The 16,111-nt window shown below is 37.4% G+C and overlaps 1 protein-coding gene across 1 annotated transcript; it reads right to left on the reverse strand.

Annotated features, from left to right (window-relative positions):
• Positions 1 to 15,124: 15,124 nt before the first annotated feature.
• On the reverse strand, positions 15,125 to 15,610 carry LOC145007464 (uncharacterized). Its single transcript, XM_078966397.1, has one exon. The coding sequence runs from the start codon at positions 15,608 to 15,610 to the stop codon at positions 15,125 to 15,127; it is 486 nt and encodes a 161-aa protein (XP_078822523.1).
• Positions 15,611 to 16,111: the final 501 nt, after the last annotated feature.

Raw genomic sequence — 16,111 nt, forward strand, 5'->3', positions numbered from 1 at the left:
GTTATTAATCAAACAATTCTGGTGTTGCGTTTTATTAATGAGATAATTGGGATTTTTGTGAAAAGTACTATGAGAATTATATGATTTTAGAAACAAAAAATCTGTTTGAAATTTTACGGTGTTACAAGTACTTGAAGATGCAGCTCCGGTTTCTACCCGCATAGTCACTGTCCAATCAAATGGTTCCTCAGACTATGAATATAAAGAAATTGAGAATATTAACTCAAGAACATATCCAAGGGTTATCACTCACTCATCAATCCATGCGGAACCAATGTTATTGGTTCAAAGGGAACCTTCTTCAATTTAGGGGGAACTCCCATCCATAATTCAGGGGGAACCTCCTTCATCAGCTACAGTTCAAACTCCTATAATCCAAGATACTTCTGCAGACTACTCCCAAGTCGAGGGGGAACTACCTTCCTTAACCGTAGAAACCTCTGACGTTGAAAATATTCCCTCTACCATAATCACAGATCACCAACAACTTCGTCTTCACATTTGGACGAAGGTTCACCCACCTGGTTAAATAATTGGAAACCCATCCATAGGTATACAAACTTGATCCTCGAGTGATTTAACAGACCACTGCCAGTATGCATCTTTCATGTCCTCAGTCGAGCCTCAAACCATAAAAGAAGCACTCATGGAACCCGACTGGATCACCAAAATGCAAGAGGAGTTAGCTGAGTTTGAAAGGAACGATGTGTGGAAACTGGTACCGAAACCAAAAGGTTACACAATTAGCGGTACTAGATGGGTATATAAAAAGAATCTTAATGAGTCTGGTGCGGTTGTGAGAAATAAAGCAAGGCTAGTTGCTAAGAGGTATAGTTAACTTGAAGGTGTTGACTACGATGAAACAAATGCCCCCGTAGCCAGAATGGAAGCAATACACATTTTCTTAGTGTATGCGGCACATAAAAACATCAAAGTACATCAAATGGATGTAAAAAGTTCCTTTCTAAATGGAGAACTGAATGAAGAAGTTTACCTGCAACAAACTCCAAATTTTGAGTGCATAGAATTTTTGAATCATTGTTATAAGCTAGAAAAGCGGTATACGGTATTAAACAAGCACCAAGGGTATGGTATGAGACTCTTTCAGAGTTTCCAGTCATACCTGGATACAAAAGAGGTGTGATTGATCCCACGTTGTTTAGAATGGAAAATGGTAATCACTTGATGCTCGTCCAAATATATGTGTATGACATCATTTTCAGATTAACAAATCAGGGTATGGCGAGTGACATTGCAAAGCTCATGACAAGTAAATTCCAAATGAGCATGAATAGAGTGATCAACTTCTTTCTAGGACTTCAAGTGAAACAAGTACCTCAAGAGATATACATTTATCAAGAAAAGTATACCTTTGAGTTTCTGAAGAAATATTCAATGGACAATGGCTCCTCAGCCAAGGTCCTGATGGTCTTTGGATACAAGATTTCAGTTGAGCCTTCTAGAGAGTTAGTTGACCACAAAACCTACCAATGAATGATTGGGTAATTGATGTACCTCACCTTAAGTCGACCAGATATTGTCTTTGCAACCGGATTATGTGCTCGGTACCAAGATAACCCTAAAGTATCATACTTGACCACAGAAAAGCAAATCTTCAGATATCTAAAGGGAAGTAAAGCATTAGACCTCTGGTACCTTGCCAACAATAACTTCAACCTTCAAGCGTTCACTAATGCAGATCATGCAGGATGCAGATTAGATCGTAAAAGTACTTCGGGTGGATGCCAATGCTTAGGAGGAAGACTATTCAGTTGGTTTTCAAGGAAGCAAAATTGTGTTTCTTTGTCTACCGCTGAGGCAGAATCTGTGGCCGCAACCAGCTGTTGTTCCCAAGTCCTTTGGATTAAGACTCAACTTATAGACTATGGTTATAGAATGTTGTGGGTGCCTATATACTATGATTCTAAGAGTGCAATAGCAATTTCACATAATCCTTTTCATCACTCTAAGACAAAGCATATTGAACTATGATACCACTTCATCAAAGACCACATCCTCAAAGGTAACACCGAACTCATTTTTGTACACAAACAAGAAGAAATAGCTGGTGTTTTTACCAAGGCACTTGATGCTACTAAATTAAATGGTTTTCTGGAAATGCTAGGAATGATGAATCTAGACCTGCAATTCTTCTTGAATTGATAGCTACTGCAGACCACATCTGGTCTCCAAGTGTGAAGGACTTTCTTCTTTTCTTTTCAAATCAAATTCTTGAAGCATTCTCTTCATTGTGGTTCTAGAATAACATATTTATCATATTTAGTTCAATATACTTGTTATACCGCAACCACTTATGGTCTATATATTATTTGGATCTTTTATTTCTTTATTTCTAACCTTCATGATCAAGTGTTCTCTTAACTAACTACCGCAGTTGTACTACATGCTACCGCGGTCACCTGAACTCCACCGCAGTTCCATTTAAAGATGTTGTAGACATAATCTTATAAAAAAACTAAGAACTTTGTGTGCAATTTAATGATCTTTAACAAATAAAAACATTCCTCGTAACATTCATTTTGTAGCATGCCATATTTCACCATCTTTCAAAATCACTTTTCTTAGTCAGGCCTATTTTAGGCTAAAATTCAAATAAATCATTTTCCATAAAACGTAATCTTTTAAGAAATCTCTTTTCTCAACCGGTCATGTCTCACAGCCGTTTGTTGTCAAATCCATTTCAACTTCCCTTTTTTCACAACGGATAAAATCCTTCAGCACGCGTTCAGGCGGCGTGTGATGTTGGTACTGTTACACAATAAGTGCTCCTTTTTCTCGGAAACAATTTAATTTTGATTTATTTTATTTGTGGCTGTAAATGGTAAAAAACCCAAGGGTTTTTCAATTTAACAGTTGTAATTAAATCAACTTGAATATTTTTTGAAATCCGAAGGTATAAAAAACCCCTGATGCTTCCTAAGATGGCTTTACGCTTTCTAAACCCGTAAGACGATCTTCAACTTCATCATCTTCTTGCTCAAACCGTTAATCTGCATGTTCAAAAAAATCCTTTTACTGCAATTATGGTGAAATTGGGAACCTCTAAGAAACAATTGAAGGCATCTGGGTCTGGTCGTCCCACCGGCTCTGAAACCACCATTAAAGACCAATCGCCATCTATTCCTTCTAGCAACTTCATAGCTGTGTTTGAAGATCATCCATCGTACAATGAAGCTGTTAAATAGATGATCAAGTTCCTATCAAAACATCCTCTTTATTGTCCGTTTGATGCATTCACTGAAGCTGTTCCAGGGTCGGTCTTATTTAAATGTGCTTTTTCTACTTTTCGCCCTAGTCCAATCTGCAAGAGGTTCATCTGAACATAGTGGATGATTCTTTGGTGATCCTAACCAAATAATTTTTTCGGCAATCAACCTTTGAGTTCTTCCATCTACCAAATTCTTCACTCCAAGTCCAACAAATGTGTTCTCAACCCTGTACCAAATGGGTTACCATAAAAGGCTCAAGGGTGTTGGCGGATTTAAGAAGAATCACCTATCGGCTGTGTGACAATTTGTGTGTCACTTCATTTTCAGATGCTTTTTTGGAAGAATAGGTGGAACTGAAAATATGGGGATTAAGCTCCTGGAAATTGGTTGGAGTATTTACACGGGCAACGCGGTTAACTATGGTTAAATTTTGTGGGATGATTTCTTGTAGTACATTCCTAAGGAGGCTCCGAAAGAAGATGCTACTGAACTAACATTTGCTCAATTTTGGTCACTCTGCATTTTTGACCTTCACAAGGATGCAAAGCTTGATATGGGCAACGACACCAATCTCTTCTCCACACACAATCTAAAAAGGTACACTACCTCTAAAGATCAAATTATTTTTGGACCACTTATGAGGTTGCCAATGTATATCTTAGAGTCAATTGGACTCTCAACCCTTGCTGTAGCTGACCATATGGAGGCTACAAGTGGTATTAACCCATACCACTCTTCCCCGCCCAAACTAAGTCAGTCTACCATAATCCTTACCGCAACTCAAAATCCCCAAACCACTACAGACCAATCTTCCCAACCAAAACCAAAAAAGTGAAATTTCTTGTTTTTTTCAAGGAAACACCCAGTAAGCATTATGAAAAGGGAACTATTGTCTCAAAGAAACGCAAGGCTAACCCCGCATGCTCTTCTGCTGTGGTCCATAATTCTCCTACCCAGACTCTTATCCCCTAGTAAATGTACTTGATGACACCTACCAAGAGTCTTCATCATCTGGTGACATCTTTAGGAGAAAGAAACTAAAGTTAACCCCAAGTCCAAGCCAAATGTGCACCAAGACACATAACGTAGTCTCTCGAAAGACTCTGGTAGTCATTAGAGCTACCACAGGCTCACCAGCTCATACCCCAACTCACCACTCAGATACAATGAGTGTATCTATTTCATCCCATCATGGAGACACACCCCTAGTCAGATCCCCAGTGGATAATATTGGTTCGAGTCGCACTAAGGTCTCTAGGGTATCACACTTGCACTATTTTAAGCCTGAGGAGTTGAACTCTATACTCATTCGCATCACACAAACACTTCAAGTACAAGTCGCATCGCAAGGCAATTCTTCTGCCTTTTCCAGAACTGAGCCAAGGCCAGACTTGACTTCAAGTCAAGGAGACCGAGGAAGATCAGGTAATCCTACTCCATCAACATTACTCACAAGTGGTTTAGGCATGCAAAATCAAGGAGTTGACGGTTAACAATCTGATGATTCTTGGACTCAATACCGGCCAAGTATTGAGTTCGGAATCAAGAAATTTGAAGCTTTCCAAAGGGCAGTTCAAGCAAGAAAAGCTCAAAAAAATCCAAAAAGTTGAACAAAAGGAGAAGGATATTTAAACTATGGCAAAATATTAGGCTGAATCCTTCAGCAATGCCAAAACAATCTATGATATTTTGAAGATTTAAAATTTGATGTATCAAATGGAAGCAACAATGCAACATGCTAACGTAATGGAAGTTGGTGCTGGTCCCTCCAATCCCCTTCCAAATACCGATGATCATGATTCTAATGATGATGAAACTGCCATGCAAATAAGCTCAACCCCGACGTTTGGTTTTGATGAAAATTCATTTGGAGATGTTCAACAACCCATTCCATCTGATGATTTCTTAATGGTGCTAGACGATGATGAGTCTAGTTGATCACAACACTCCGCTTCAAAACACAAGACAAAGAAGAAGAAGAATATTGCGGTATCTTGAAAGGAATTCTTAAAACTTAAGGCCAAAGTCGATCAAATACTAGTCGCAGTGACATCCAAAGAATAGCCATCTACCAAAGTTCCTATATCGCAGTCTCTGATAGAACGTGTTAAATCTCTTGAAACAAGGGAAAGTTTGCAAGCTTAAAGGTTCATCCTTAGGATTGAAATGGGAATTAAAGAGCTAAATAATTGTTGAACTACAGATCATTAGGAATTTCTCTCTACTGCTGAAAAACTTGTCAAGGAAGTGACCACACTAAAAGAGGAGATCAAGTCCACACTTGAAAATCAAGCAATCCACTCCAAGAAACTAGTACAAGAAACAAACAATGCTTATGAAGCAAGTCTTGCAGTACTTCAAACCACTATCAACAGATTGAGGAGTTCCCTCACTGTCAACTCCAATGTTTATGAAATCCTTCATCTAACCAAGGAAATCTATCGACTTCTCTCTAAAACTGATATTCCCAATAATCTCCAAGTTTCTTATTTATTCAAGTCTTAGTTTAACTAAACCATCTCCAAAATTGATGGAATCAAACAATGGTTTGAGGAACAAAAAGTGGTTGATTCCTCAAAAGGGGGAAGTGATACGCCTTTCAGAGTTAATCAAGAACAAGATCCGTCTCATTCAAAAACTCCTTCAGTTCATTTACATCATAATCCTCCAAGAACTTAACCAACTCCTCAACCAACCCACAACCATCACCGTAAGTGTCTCCAAAGCAAACTCCACCGCAACAAGATCAACACCAATCCCCTATACATCAAGAAACTCCACCGCACTTCAAGAACCTTGAAACAGAGATGTCTTCTGATCACTCGGAAGATTTTCCAACTACGGCTCAACGGAAAAGAGATTGGAGAGCAACAAAATTTGCTGAGAAAATTTGGAGAGCTCATGGCTTTGATACAACAATGGATGAATCATTGGTAAACTCTTGGGTAAATCGTGCCCGAAGGTTACTCGATGATGATTACAAGTCTGTTTTGACGTATGTTGCACCTCCTGCGGATGGCTACTAGGACATTCCGATATCCAAAAACTCCAAGTTCTTTTTGGTCTTTGAATCCTTTGATTTGAGTCTTTCAAATGAAAAGAGACTTCTATTGGAGTTTTAGAGCTTGAACCTCTTTCAAGCCAAGCACGGTTCTGATTTCAAGCAAGTCTAGTCTAATGATAGACTAGAAGGAGTCATAAACTACAAGGATAGGAAGTTTATGAAGGCTGAATTCTTTCAATATACCTTGATGCAGAAAGGTGATGAGTATATCCGGACTCAAGTAGACTTCGTTAGCATGAACCATGAGAAAATATTCTTCATTGCCCATATCCTTCAACTCAAATAAGAAAAGCATCAGAAGATGAAAATTCCTTGTGAAAGGGCGTGTGAATTTCTCAAGGCCCTGGTATGTTATTTCGGAAGAATTGATGTAGAAATCCATCCAACTCTCGCCAAGAAATTCAATTTTCCTGAATTGGATCCGATACCATCCTTCACCAATGGTTTTCAAGAAATGTCACTTGGTTCAACTAACTATCCAGAGTTAGGAGTCGTCTACAAAAGGGCTCAAAATGGTCCAAAATACTTCATTCTAGTGACCGCAATCCACCAACTGGCCAAGAAACAGCTCAACACCACATTGTCTTCAGTGCAACGTTCAAACCACACTATGGTTGAAGTCACATTTGAGATCTCAAGAAGAATTGAGTGGTTATTCGAAGTTAGGAAATTTTGGTGGATTCTCATTCAGTTCTTTAAGCTTAACAAATGAAGAAAAGATAGCTAAGAGGTCACTTTGGTGGAAATTCTTGATACAAAAGTGACCCTCTTTAGCTCAAGGAACTGCAGCCTGATATGTTGTTGTTACCACAATGAGAAGTATTATTGTAACCATGTTTTGTCTACCGCAATCAAAGATGTTAACTTATGAACTAAAGTGAACTGTAACCCTATCCTCTACCGAATAGAATATTGATCAGTACTTTTGACTTAGCGTGTTAGCATATTATTATCCAGTGAACCTTGCATGGTCATTAAAGTCAGTAGAATAATATTAATTTATTTCTCATGTATCTTTCCGGGACTCTATAAATAGAGACTCCATTCGTCATTGTAAAGCCCCACTTCTTCAAGATCTTTTGAACTATTCACTAAAATACAAAGATCATTTTCTCATATCTTTGCATCTCATCCAAATCTCCCAAGTTCTGCTTCACCTTAAACTGATCATATTTACTAACTTATGTTTAAACGTAAACCTAGTTACGAATTAGTTTGGTCTATACTTGATATAACTTGTTCTCATTTATATTTCCATTACATTTCCACACTTTATATTTCCACAACTAACCATCTAACAACTCTAACTTATTACTGTTGAGCTAACATGATTCTTTGATATTAACTTATTCCGCAACTATTATCTTTTACTAACATTTGTTCAAGTGTTTCTCAAAAGTTTTTCTCTCAACATTATTATCTCAAATTGATGTGTTGATAAACCATACACGCTCCATCAACAATGATAATTTTTGATTTGTCTATCACTCAACTTTATAGTCCCAAATTAGTGAGTCAGTCAGCCATGCATGCTATACTAATGAAATATAAAGAGTGGTGTGCATTTTAATGGATTAGCATATACTTCATATTTTTTACTAAAGTAACTAGAGTTGGGATTTATGTGAAAGGTTCTAGTACTTAATAGCAGCATACCTTTAATGAGGTTATGTCCTATCACATCCGTTCGACTAATGACCCTCCACCATACATGAAAGCGGTGGGTGAGAGTGGACAACCATTCAACTGTCATTTTATAAGCCATTTCTTTATACCCCTAATAGTGTGGCTTCATGAATAACTCATACTAGAGATTACACAGACTTTTCTGATATGTATAATATATTAAAAATTTAATCTTATATAGTATAAGGTGTATTTAAAAAAATACTATGTTTTAAACTTATTTTTTAAATTAATAGTTAAGTAATTAATTTTAACCAAATAATGACTTACCAATTATCTTTTAATTAACCAATTAAATTAATTTTAATAATTACGGATTTAAATTATTATCTTCAATTAAACAATTAATAAAATAAATCAAATTTAAATTATTAGGGATTAAATAATTATATTCAATTAAACAATTAATAAAATAATTCAAATTTAATTATAATCCCAACAACCCTTCTAATTTTCAAAATTAAGGGATTAGGGCTACTAGGTTTTTTAATTATACAATTTTTAAGGCATTTAAAATTGTAATTAAAGAAACTAGAAACCCTAAGGGATACCTATCAATTTCCAAAAATAAAGGGTGGATGCTAGGGTTTCATGAACCCTAGACTTTTGTGAAAATTTATGCCATTAGGGTTTAATTTCCATCAACCATAATTTTGATCCATTTAGTATTATGCACAATCAAATAGAAAACTAAGGCTCTAATACCACTGACAGGTTTTCTAGGTTATAAAAATTACATGTGAGTGGAAAAACACTTAAACCCTTAAGTTCACATGTAACCTAGAAAGGATCTATGTTTTCTCTATTGATATTAATTAACTATGAATATCAAGAAACCCTAAGGAGAGGCTATAAAAATCGAAAATTATAGAAAGATTAGGATTACATACCTTTTGAATATTATATCAAATAACCAAATCAAATCCTATTGATGTTCTTTGGAAAGCAAGCACCAAAAACTTGAATGCCTGTTATGGCTTGTACCGAAAACACCCTAGCAAATGGAAGACATGAGGAGAGAGGAAAGGGAGAGAATTTTTTTTGGCTCTTGGAGTGTGTAAGTAGTAGACGAAAATTCCTTGGGCAAGGGGTCTATATATAGCTGAGATAAAAAGCATTGGATAACCTTAATTGAATAGTATAATAATATCATAAGTTAGGTAATTATCCAACTTCTTATTTATCTATAAGGAATCATTCTAGATTCCCTTAAAGGCTTCCCAAAACTATCCCCTTCCTGGGAAGGTGTTGGAACCTTACTTGTTCAACTGTTGAACAATTACAGCTTAGCATGTACACTTTCAAGTTATTCTAATTAACCCGAAATTAATTCCAATTAATTTTTTTTATTAATTTTAAATTAATTATTACATAATTCATCTATTCTAATTTTTGAATTAATCTATTATTCATATAATAAATTTAAAAAATAACCTTTCACTTAAAAAGTCGTTTTATTCAGTTACTAGTTACAAGGGCAACCCAAAAAGGACATTGCTATTAATTCAAGAATATACCAATTTAGTTATTGGTGTTTAGACACCTTAATCCAACAGTCTCCCAGTTAGATAAGTATGTAGCTACAATTGCAAGTATAGACCTTAAACTAGACAACAAAGGGTGCTTTCCAAAGCCACTGATGAACTCTGATTATGATTTGTCGTTGGCCATAAGATAAGTTATCAAATATTCCATTGTTCTTCATGATATCGTATAGAAACGAGACATGGATCATAATCAATCTTATTATACAAGATTCTATTTCCCGATTTCCCAATTTGAAAAGATTTTATTATACTTCAAATTGAGCACATCAATAGTCTTGATTGGACTCAACATATAATGTTAACGTCAAATCATTGAAGGCCCCATAAATATCGCTTTTCCTATTAGGGAAAAAGGAACGAATAAACTTTGACTAAATAATTGTAACATTTACTTACCAAATCATATATGATGCTATGTTTTCTAACATCAAGTTACTAATGTGTTTATGCAACACCAATATAAAACCGATTTGTAAATGGCAACTTATGTATCTCCGTTTAAAGACTAGTAGATATTATCGTCTTATAAATACTCGTGACTAGATCCATGAAGTAATCTCCAAGCATGCGTTCATCCAATACTTAAAATCTATATTTTCAAAATACTCATGAATATTTTAGCAATTCCAATTACAATGTCTCAGCCTCAATCAACATTCTACAATGAATTTATGACAGTCTTCATTCACTACATACTTCCTAAAGTACGAACAACTGTGTAAGTTTGAATAATTTGTATTACTCATGAATTAAAACATACAAATGAAACACAATAAAAAATAACTGAAAAAGGCAGTACAATACTTATAAATAATTCTCTATTATTCATTCAGCAAAGTTAACTACATTTATTTTGTTACAAGTTTCAAAATATCACCTAACTACTAAAACTAACATCATATCATAAGCTTATACTCCTAGCATGTTGGTAGCATTTGACTCTGCTCAGAGCCTTTGTGAAGTATCTGCAACATTATCCTTTGATGATACTCTCTTCACCAAGTGGTGTCCTTCTTCAACCCAATGTCGAATGTAATGGTACTTCTGGTTGATATGATTGGATCTACCATGATCCATTGGTTCTTTTGTCAAAGAAACCATGCCTTCATTATCACATAACAATTTCATTGGTTCATAAGTAGTTGGAAAGATTCAAAGATCTCCGATAAAGTTCTTCAACCAAGCCAATTCTTACAATGCTTCACTCATTGTAATGTATTCTAATTTACAAGTGGAATCAGCCACCATCTCTTGCGTGAAACTCTTCCAAGTCATCACTCCCCCATTTAATAAGAATACCCAGCCAGACTGCAAAAATAAATAAATAAATAAAATAAAAAATTAATAATCTTGGTCCAATTGATAGTTGGCGTCACGTAACAATTCACTCTTAGCATAACATTGCCGCCAAGAACTAGAAAAATGCCTTTTTTTCTTCTTCGCATATACTTAAGAATATTCTTCACAACAATCCAATGGACTCTACCAGTGTTTCCTTGAAATAAATTAATCATTAAGACACATCAGGGTGAGTACACGTTATTGCATACATGATCGATCCTACAGCCAAAACATATGGGACTCGATTCATGTCATCTATCACATCATCAGTATTGGGACTGTAACATCCATAAAATTCATGAAAATCTTAAACTTTTAAAATCATCCCATAAGTCATCACTGTTTACAAAATAGTTTTCAAAACATGTTCGATATCAGAGTTTACCCAAAATTATAAAACGAAACACGAAGAGGTGCATGATCATGCCTTCGCCTTCCCACGATCCTCTGAGGTACTTGAAACATAACCCAAAACTGTAATCCCAAAGCTTAGTGAATTCCCCTAAAATACCAACATGCAAAAAATAACACATATACAATAACAACATGCAATGGGTCCACATCTAACAGACTGGATTACCCCTTATCCCACAATATAAGTCTAGATTGCTCTCGGCCCATAGCTTATGTCTTCCTTGCTCCTTAACTAGATCAATCCTCAGATTGAATACCACTAAGTCTTCTGTACGATTCTGGCATGCCCTTCACGGCCCTCAGCTTGTATCTGGAATGCTCATGAGCCTTCAGTATGACTCTTGCATGCCCTCCCCAAACCTCAGCTCATATTTTGGATTGCTCCAGGGTTTGTTGGCTACCGTACAAAGTGGTACAACCTCAACCCAACCCACATAATATGTCGAGATATAACATATAATAACTTACACAAATAATCAAATAGTATCATATGTAGTCCTACAGATCTACTAGACTAGCATATCAAAACTTGCCTACATATTTATTCCATACTCCACATATCAACGAATATCAGGTTATCAAACCGATGGGCCGGCCTTGGTACCTTCAACTTGTAAGTACAGTGAGGAAAAATCACCTTGCATACTGAATATAATTGATGAGGCCCAACTCGAAAATCTTAGTTTGCTAACCGGTGCCTATATCAACCAAGTAACCAAATCCTTCAAAATCCAAATATACCCAAAAATACCCTCAAGGTCCAACTTGGTCAAAGTCATCGGTCAAGGTCAATAGTCCATGTTGACCCAACATGTCGTGTTCACTCTTGGGCACGCGGTGTTCTGCAAGCATCCAAATGGTTGGGAAAACCTCAGCTAACACGCCATGTTGACTTGCAAATAGTTTTGTTCGCCAGGGTTCCAATAGCTTAATACATTCAGCTGCCTTTTCGACTCCAATAGCTCAAACCCTTGGATCTATACCAACAATGTGATTAGGAAGGATGAAGTTCCAACTTGTAACAACCCAAGTTTCCAAATAAAATTTTCATTTTTAATTAATCAAAATATTCCCAAAACATTAAATCTCAATGACAATTGTTTTGAAAATCCAAAACATCAACATTTTATTTCAAATATCAGAGTGTCCCCAAGTGAAATGCAGAGAGTTCATATCACGCCATCAAACCTTGCCCTTGACTTTAGGATTTGAAGTACCTAAAACAAATTAACAAAATTGTAAGCTAATGCTTAATGAGTTCCCCAAAGCATACCCCACATAATCCTTATAATCACATAATCCATATTCGCTACATAACCACAGAAATCGCATCAATCCCATCCGTAACATAAGCCATGCAAATAAACATATAAGGATGCCCCAGAAACCCTTCAGGGTCTTACTTCGAGTGTCATAGGAACCCCCACATCGTCTTTGCCCACTGCCTCGGGAACCCCCCGAGGACTTGACTAGAGATACCAAGGAAAGCCTCCTAGGTCTTATAACCTAGTGCCTCGGGAACCCCCCGAGGTCTTTACTTAGGTTGCCTTGGAAACCCTCCAAGTACTTACACCCAAGTTCCTCGGGAACCCCCCCTAAGGTCTTTCATACAAGTATCACAAAACAACTAGCATGCCATATAACATGTAACCAAATAGCATAGCACATAACACGACATCACTAGTGTATCATATATCACAAAATGGGCCGACCTTGGTGCCTTTGACCCATTGGTATGGTGAGGAGACTCACCTATGTTTGCTGAACCTGAAAGCTGCTAGTCTAATAGTCCAAAACCACCTGGCTAAACAATAATACTATATCCTTAATCTAGGGTAAAGCACAATTTAATTGTATAATCAAGTTTCCTAAGTCCAAGTACTTTCCCAATGGACCAAAAGTCATCCATTGCTAATGGGCCCAAAGTCCATGTTTAAAGCCATTAATGGGCCTTGTGGCCCAACAAGGCCCAACCATAGCAACCATGACCCAAAACAGATGAATTAGCCTACTAACTCAAAACATGACCAAACCCAAAGGGCTTACAAGCCCAAAACGAGTGGAAGCCCATCTGAGTATGTACACCCTGCATACCACCCTTGTACGTGCAGTCTACAGAGTCCCTGAATTGTACATGCTACGTACACTAAATTACACCCAACATACAAACAGATTAAGCACCCACTTCCATTAAGTGCTTAATACTTGATGTACTAACTTCCAATATTAGATGTGAGTTCATTAAGATGTTTTAGAGCATAAAGTTGGCAACTTTATGCCCTTGAATTCTATATGGGACTCCAAAACTTCATTCTTCATATTAGGACTTCATATAAAGCTTCAAACTCACGCATGGAGTCTAGATAACCTTCAAGCTAGCACCTTTATGCATATAGCATCCTCATAAAGCTCAAATCTAACCATTTTAGTCTCTGTAGTTGCTCAACTATCAAGAGAAGGTCCAAAACGAACTAAAGGGACAATATGGAAAAACCTAGCTAGATTTAATGAATAAGATGACAAGAATGAGACTGTATACCTCCAAAAGCTCTTCAAGGTGATCTAGATGCAAATTCTTGGACCACAATGCCCCTCCTAAGCTTGCTCACTAGCTTCTTCTTCTCAAGTAATCTCTAAAATGGCCACCAACACACTTCTACGCTCCACAATCACACCCTCAAAGGAAAACAGAGGTAAAGGGACAATATGAGGCTCAAGAGGCAGATTAGGGTTTAGTCGCAATGACTTAAGGATGTTTAAATAGGTTTCAATTCCGAAATTTAGGGTTTTGGTTCTCTGTCGCGTACACCCTGTGTACCTATATGTATGCCCTGTGTACGCAGCACTCCTCCAAGAACCTTCCTCCATAGTATGATAAGTGTACCCTTAGGTACGCCCGACGTACAAAAAGGGACCATTTTTCCAACTAAATCATTTAAAAGGGTTAGAAAGGTTTACTTGATTTGGAGTGTTACACAACTTTATCCTTTGGGACCACCAAATGGTCTAAAAACCCAAATTACAAGCTTGATAATGCAAGGGCATGATAAAAATCCTCTTAATCCTTAAGATCCATAGTCCATCCTTTCCAGAAGTGGTTCTAACACCTAAACCATCCTAAAGGTTGGTGCTCTATATACTTGCATATCCAATGCATGCCTTGAACCCATATTAGGTCAAAACGAGGTTTTATGACCTAATCTCTATGCATGGCATCAGAACTTGGTTATAGACCAGATCCACGGCACTACTAGGTCACCTTGACCTGCAGATTCATAAAGTTGCAAAAGTTTATGAGATATATCCATTGCAACATCCAAGAACAAGGAGAAAATGGACAAAACTCAAGATCTAACAATTTTGAATGATAAAAATCGGGTCTTGGACACTTACAAAGGTTTAGGAGAGTGTCAAATTGAAGAATGGGGTTTGCTTGCTGGATATTTGTTTCCTTCTTTCACCTTCTTCCTTCAAAACACCAAAATAGCTTCACAAATAGGAGATAAAATGATTATGGTTTCTTTTAGAGCTTGATGGGATGATGGAGGCTGAGGGTGAACCATGGCTAGTCTCGACATACCTTTAAATAGGGAGAAAACCCCGGAATATTATGGTTTCATCTCAGCGGTCAACACGCTATGTTACAATAGGAAGCACGTCATGTTTCCCATGTAAAACCCGTGCCTTTTAATACCTGAACACACCGTGTTGGTGCCTCCAACACGGTGTGTCAAAACCTCAATTATGCCCAAGAGTGCTACCACTTGACATGTTCGTAGAATTATAAGGATGAATTTAGAAGCACCTGAACATCTGGGTGTTACAATTCTCCCCCACTTGAACTAGACTTCATCCTCAAAGTTTTCCACAGTGAAAAAATCTGGATAATTCTCCTGCATCTCAGCCTTCGGCTCCAAGGTCCACTCAGAGCCCCTTCGGTTCTGCCACTGAACCTTCACCAACAGTACTTCCTTGCTACGCAAAACCTTCATATTCTTATCTTGCATAGCTACCAGCCTCTCCACATAGTTCAGGAGCTCATCAAACTGAACATCATCCAAGGAAACCACAACATCCTTATCTAGTATGCACTTTCGCACCTTCAAAGCATGGAAAGTGTTGTTAATCTGACTGAGATCCTCAGTAAGATCCAATCTATAAGCAACTTTGCCAACCTTCGGAATCACTTGAAAAGGCCCAAAATAACGGGGGCCCAATTTTCTCCTCTTCTTGAAGGGTATCACACCTTTCCATGGTGAGACTTTCAATAACACCATGTCGCTAACCTGAAACTCCAACTTGGATCGGCGTCGGTCATTATTGCTCATTTTCCGACTTTGAGCGGTCTGCGGCCTCTGCCTAATATGTTGAGTCGTCTCCATGGTATGTAGGATCACTTTTATCTGCCGCATAACCTGTGACCAACCTCGCCCCAACAAAACGGGTTATGGCATCTCTGCGTACACAAGAGCTCGAAAGGCGGAGAACCAATGCTAGAGTGATAACTATTGTTGTAGGAGAACTCCACAATAGGCAGGTAGGAGTCCCAACTCCCATCAAAATTGATAACATGGAACTGCAACATATCCTCAAGACTCTATATCATCCACTCACTCTGGTCATCAGTCTGCGGATGATACGTAGTGCAGAAGTGCAACCTCTTGCCCAGTTCCTCACGGAAGTTTTTTCCAAAAGCGGGAGGTAAACCGAACATCACGGTTTCAAACAATGAAGACAAAAACCCCATGGAGAGCAACAATCTCAAAAACATACACATCACCCAACCTCTCAGTAAAAGAACTCTCCCAAATCGCTAGAAACTGGGCACT

The sequence above is a fragment of the Lactuca saligna genome, chromosome 7 (genome assembly GCF_052625555.1).
Source record: "Lactuca saligna cultivar CGN05327 chromosome 7, ASM5262555v1, whole genome shotgun sequence".
Lineage (NCBI taxonomy): Eukaryota > Viridiplantae > Streptophyta > Magnoliopsida > Asterales > Asteraceae > Lactuca > Lactuca saligna.

Excerpts from the sequence above, each read along its gene's own strand:
- LOC145007464 (XM_078966397.1), bottom strand. The coding sequence starts at position 15,610 with ATGAGCAATAATGACCGACGCCGATCCAAGTTGGAGTTTCAGGTTAGC.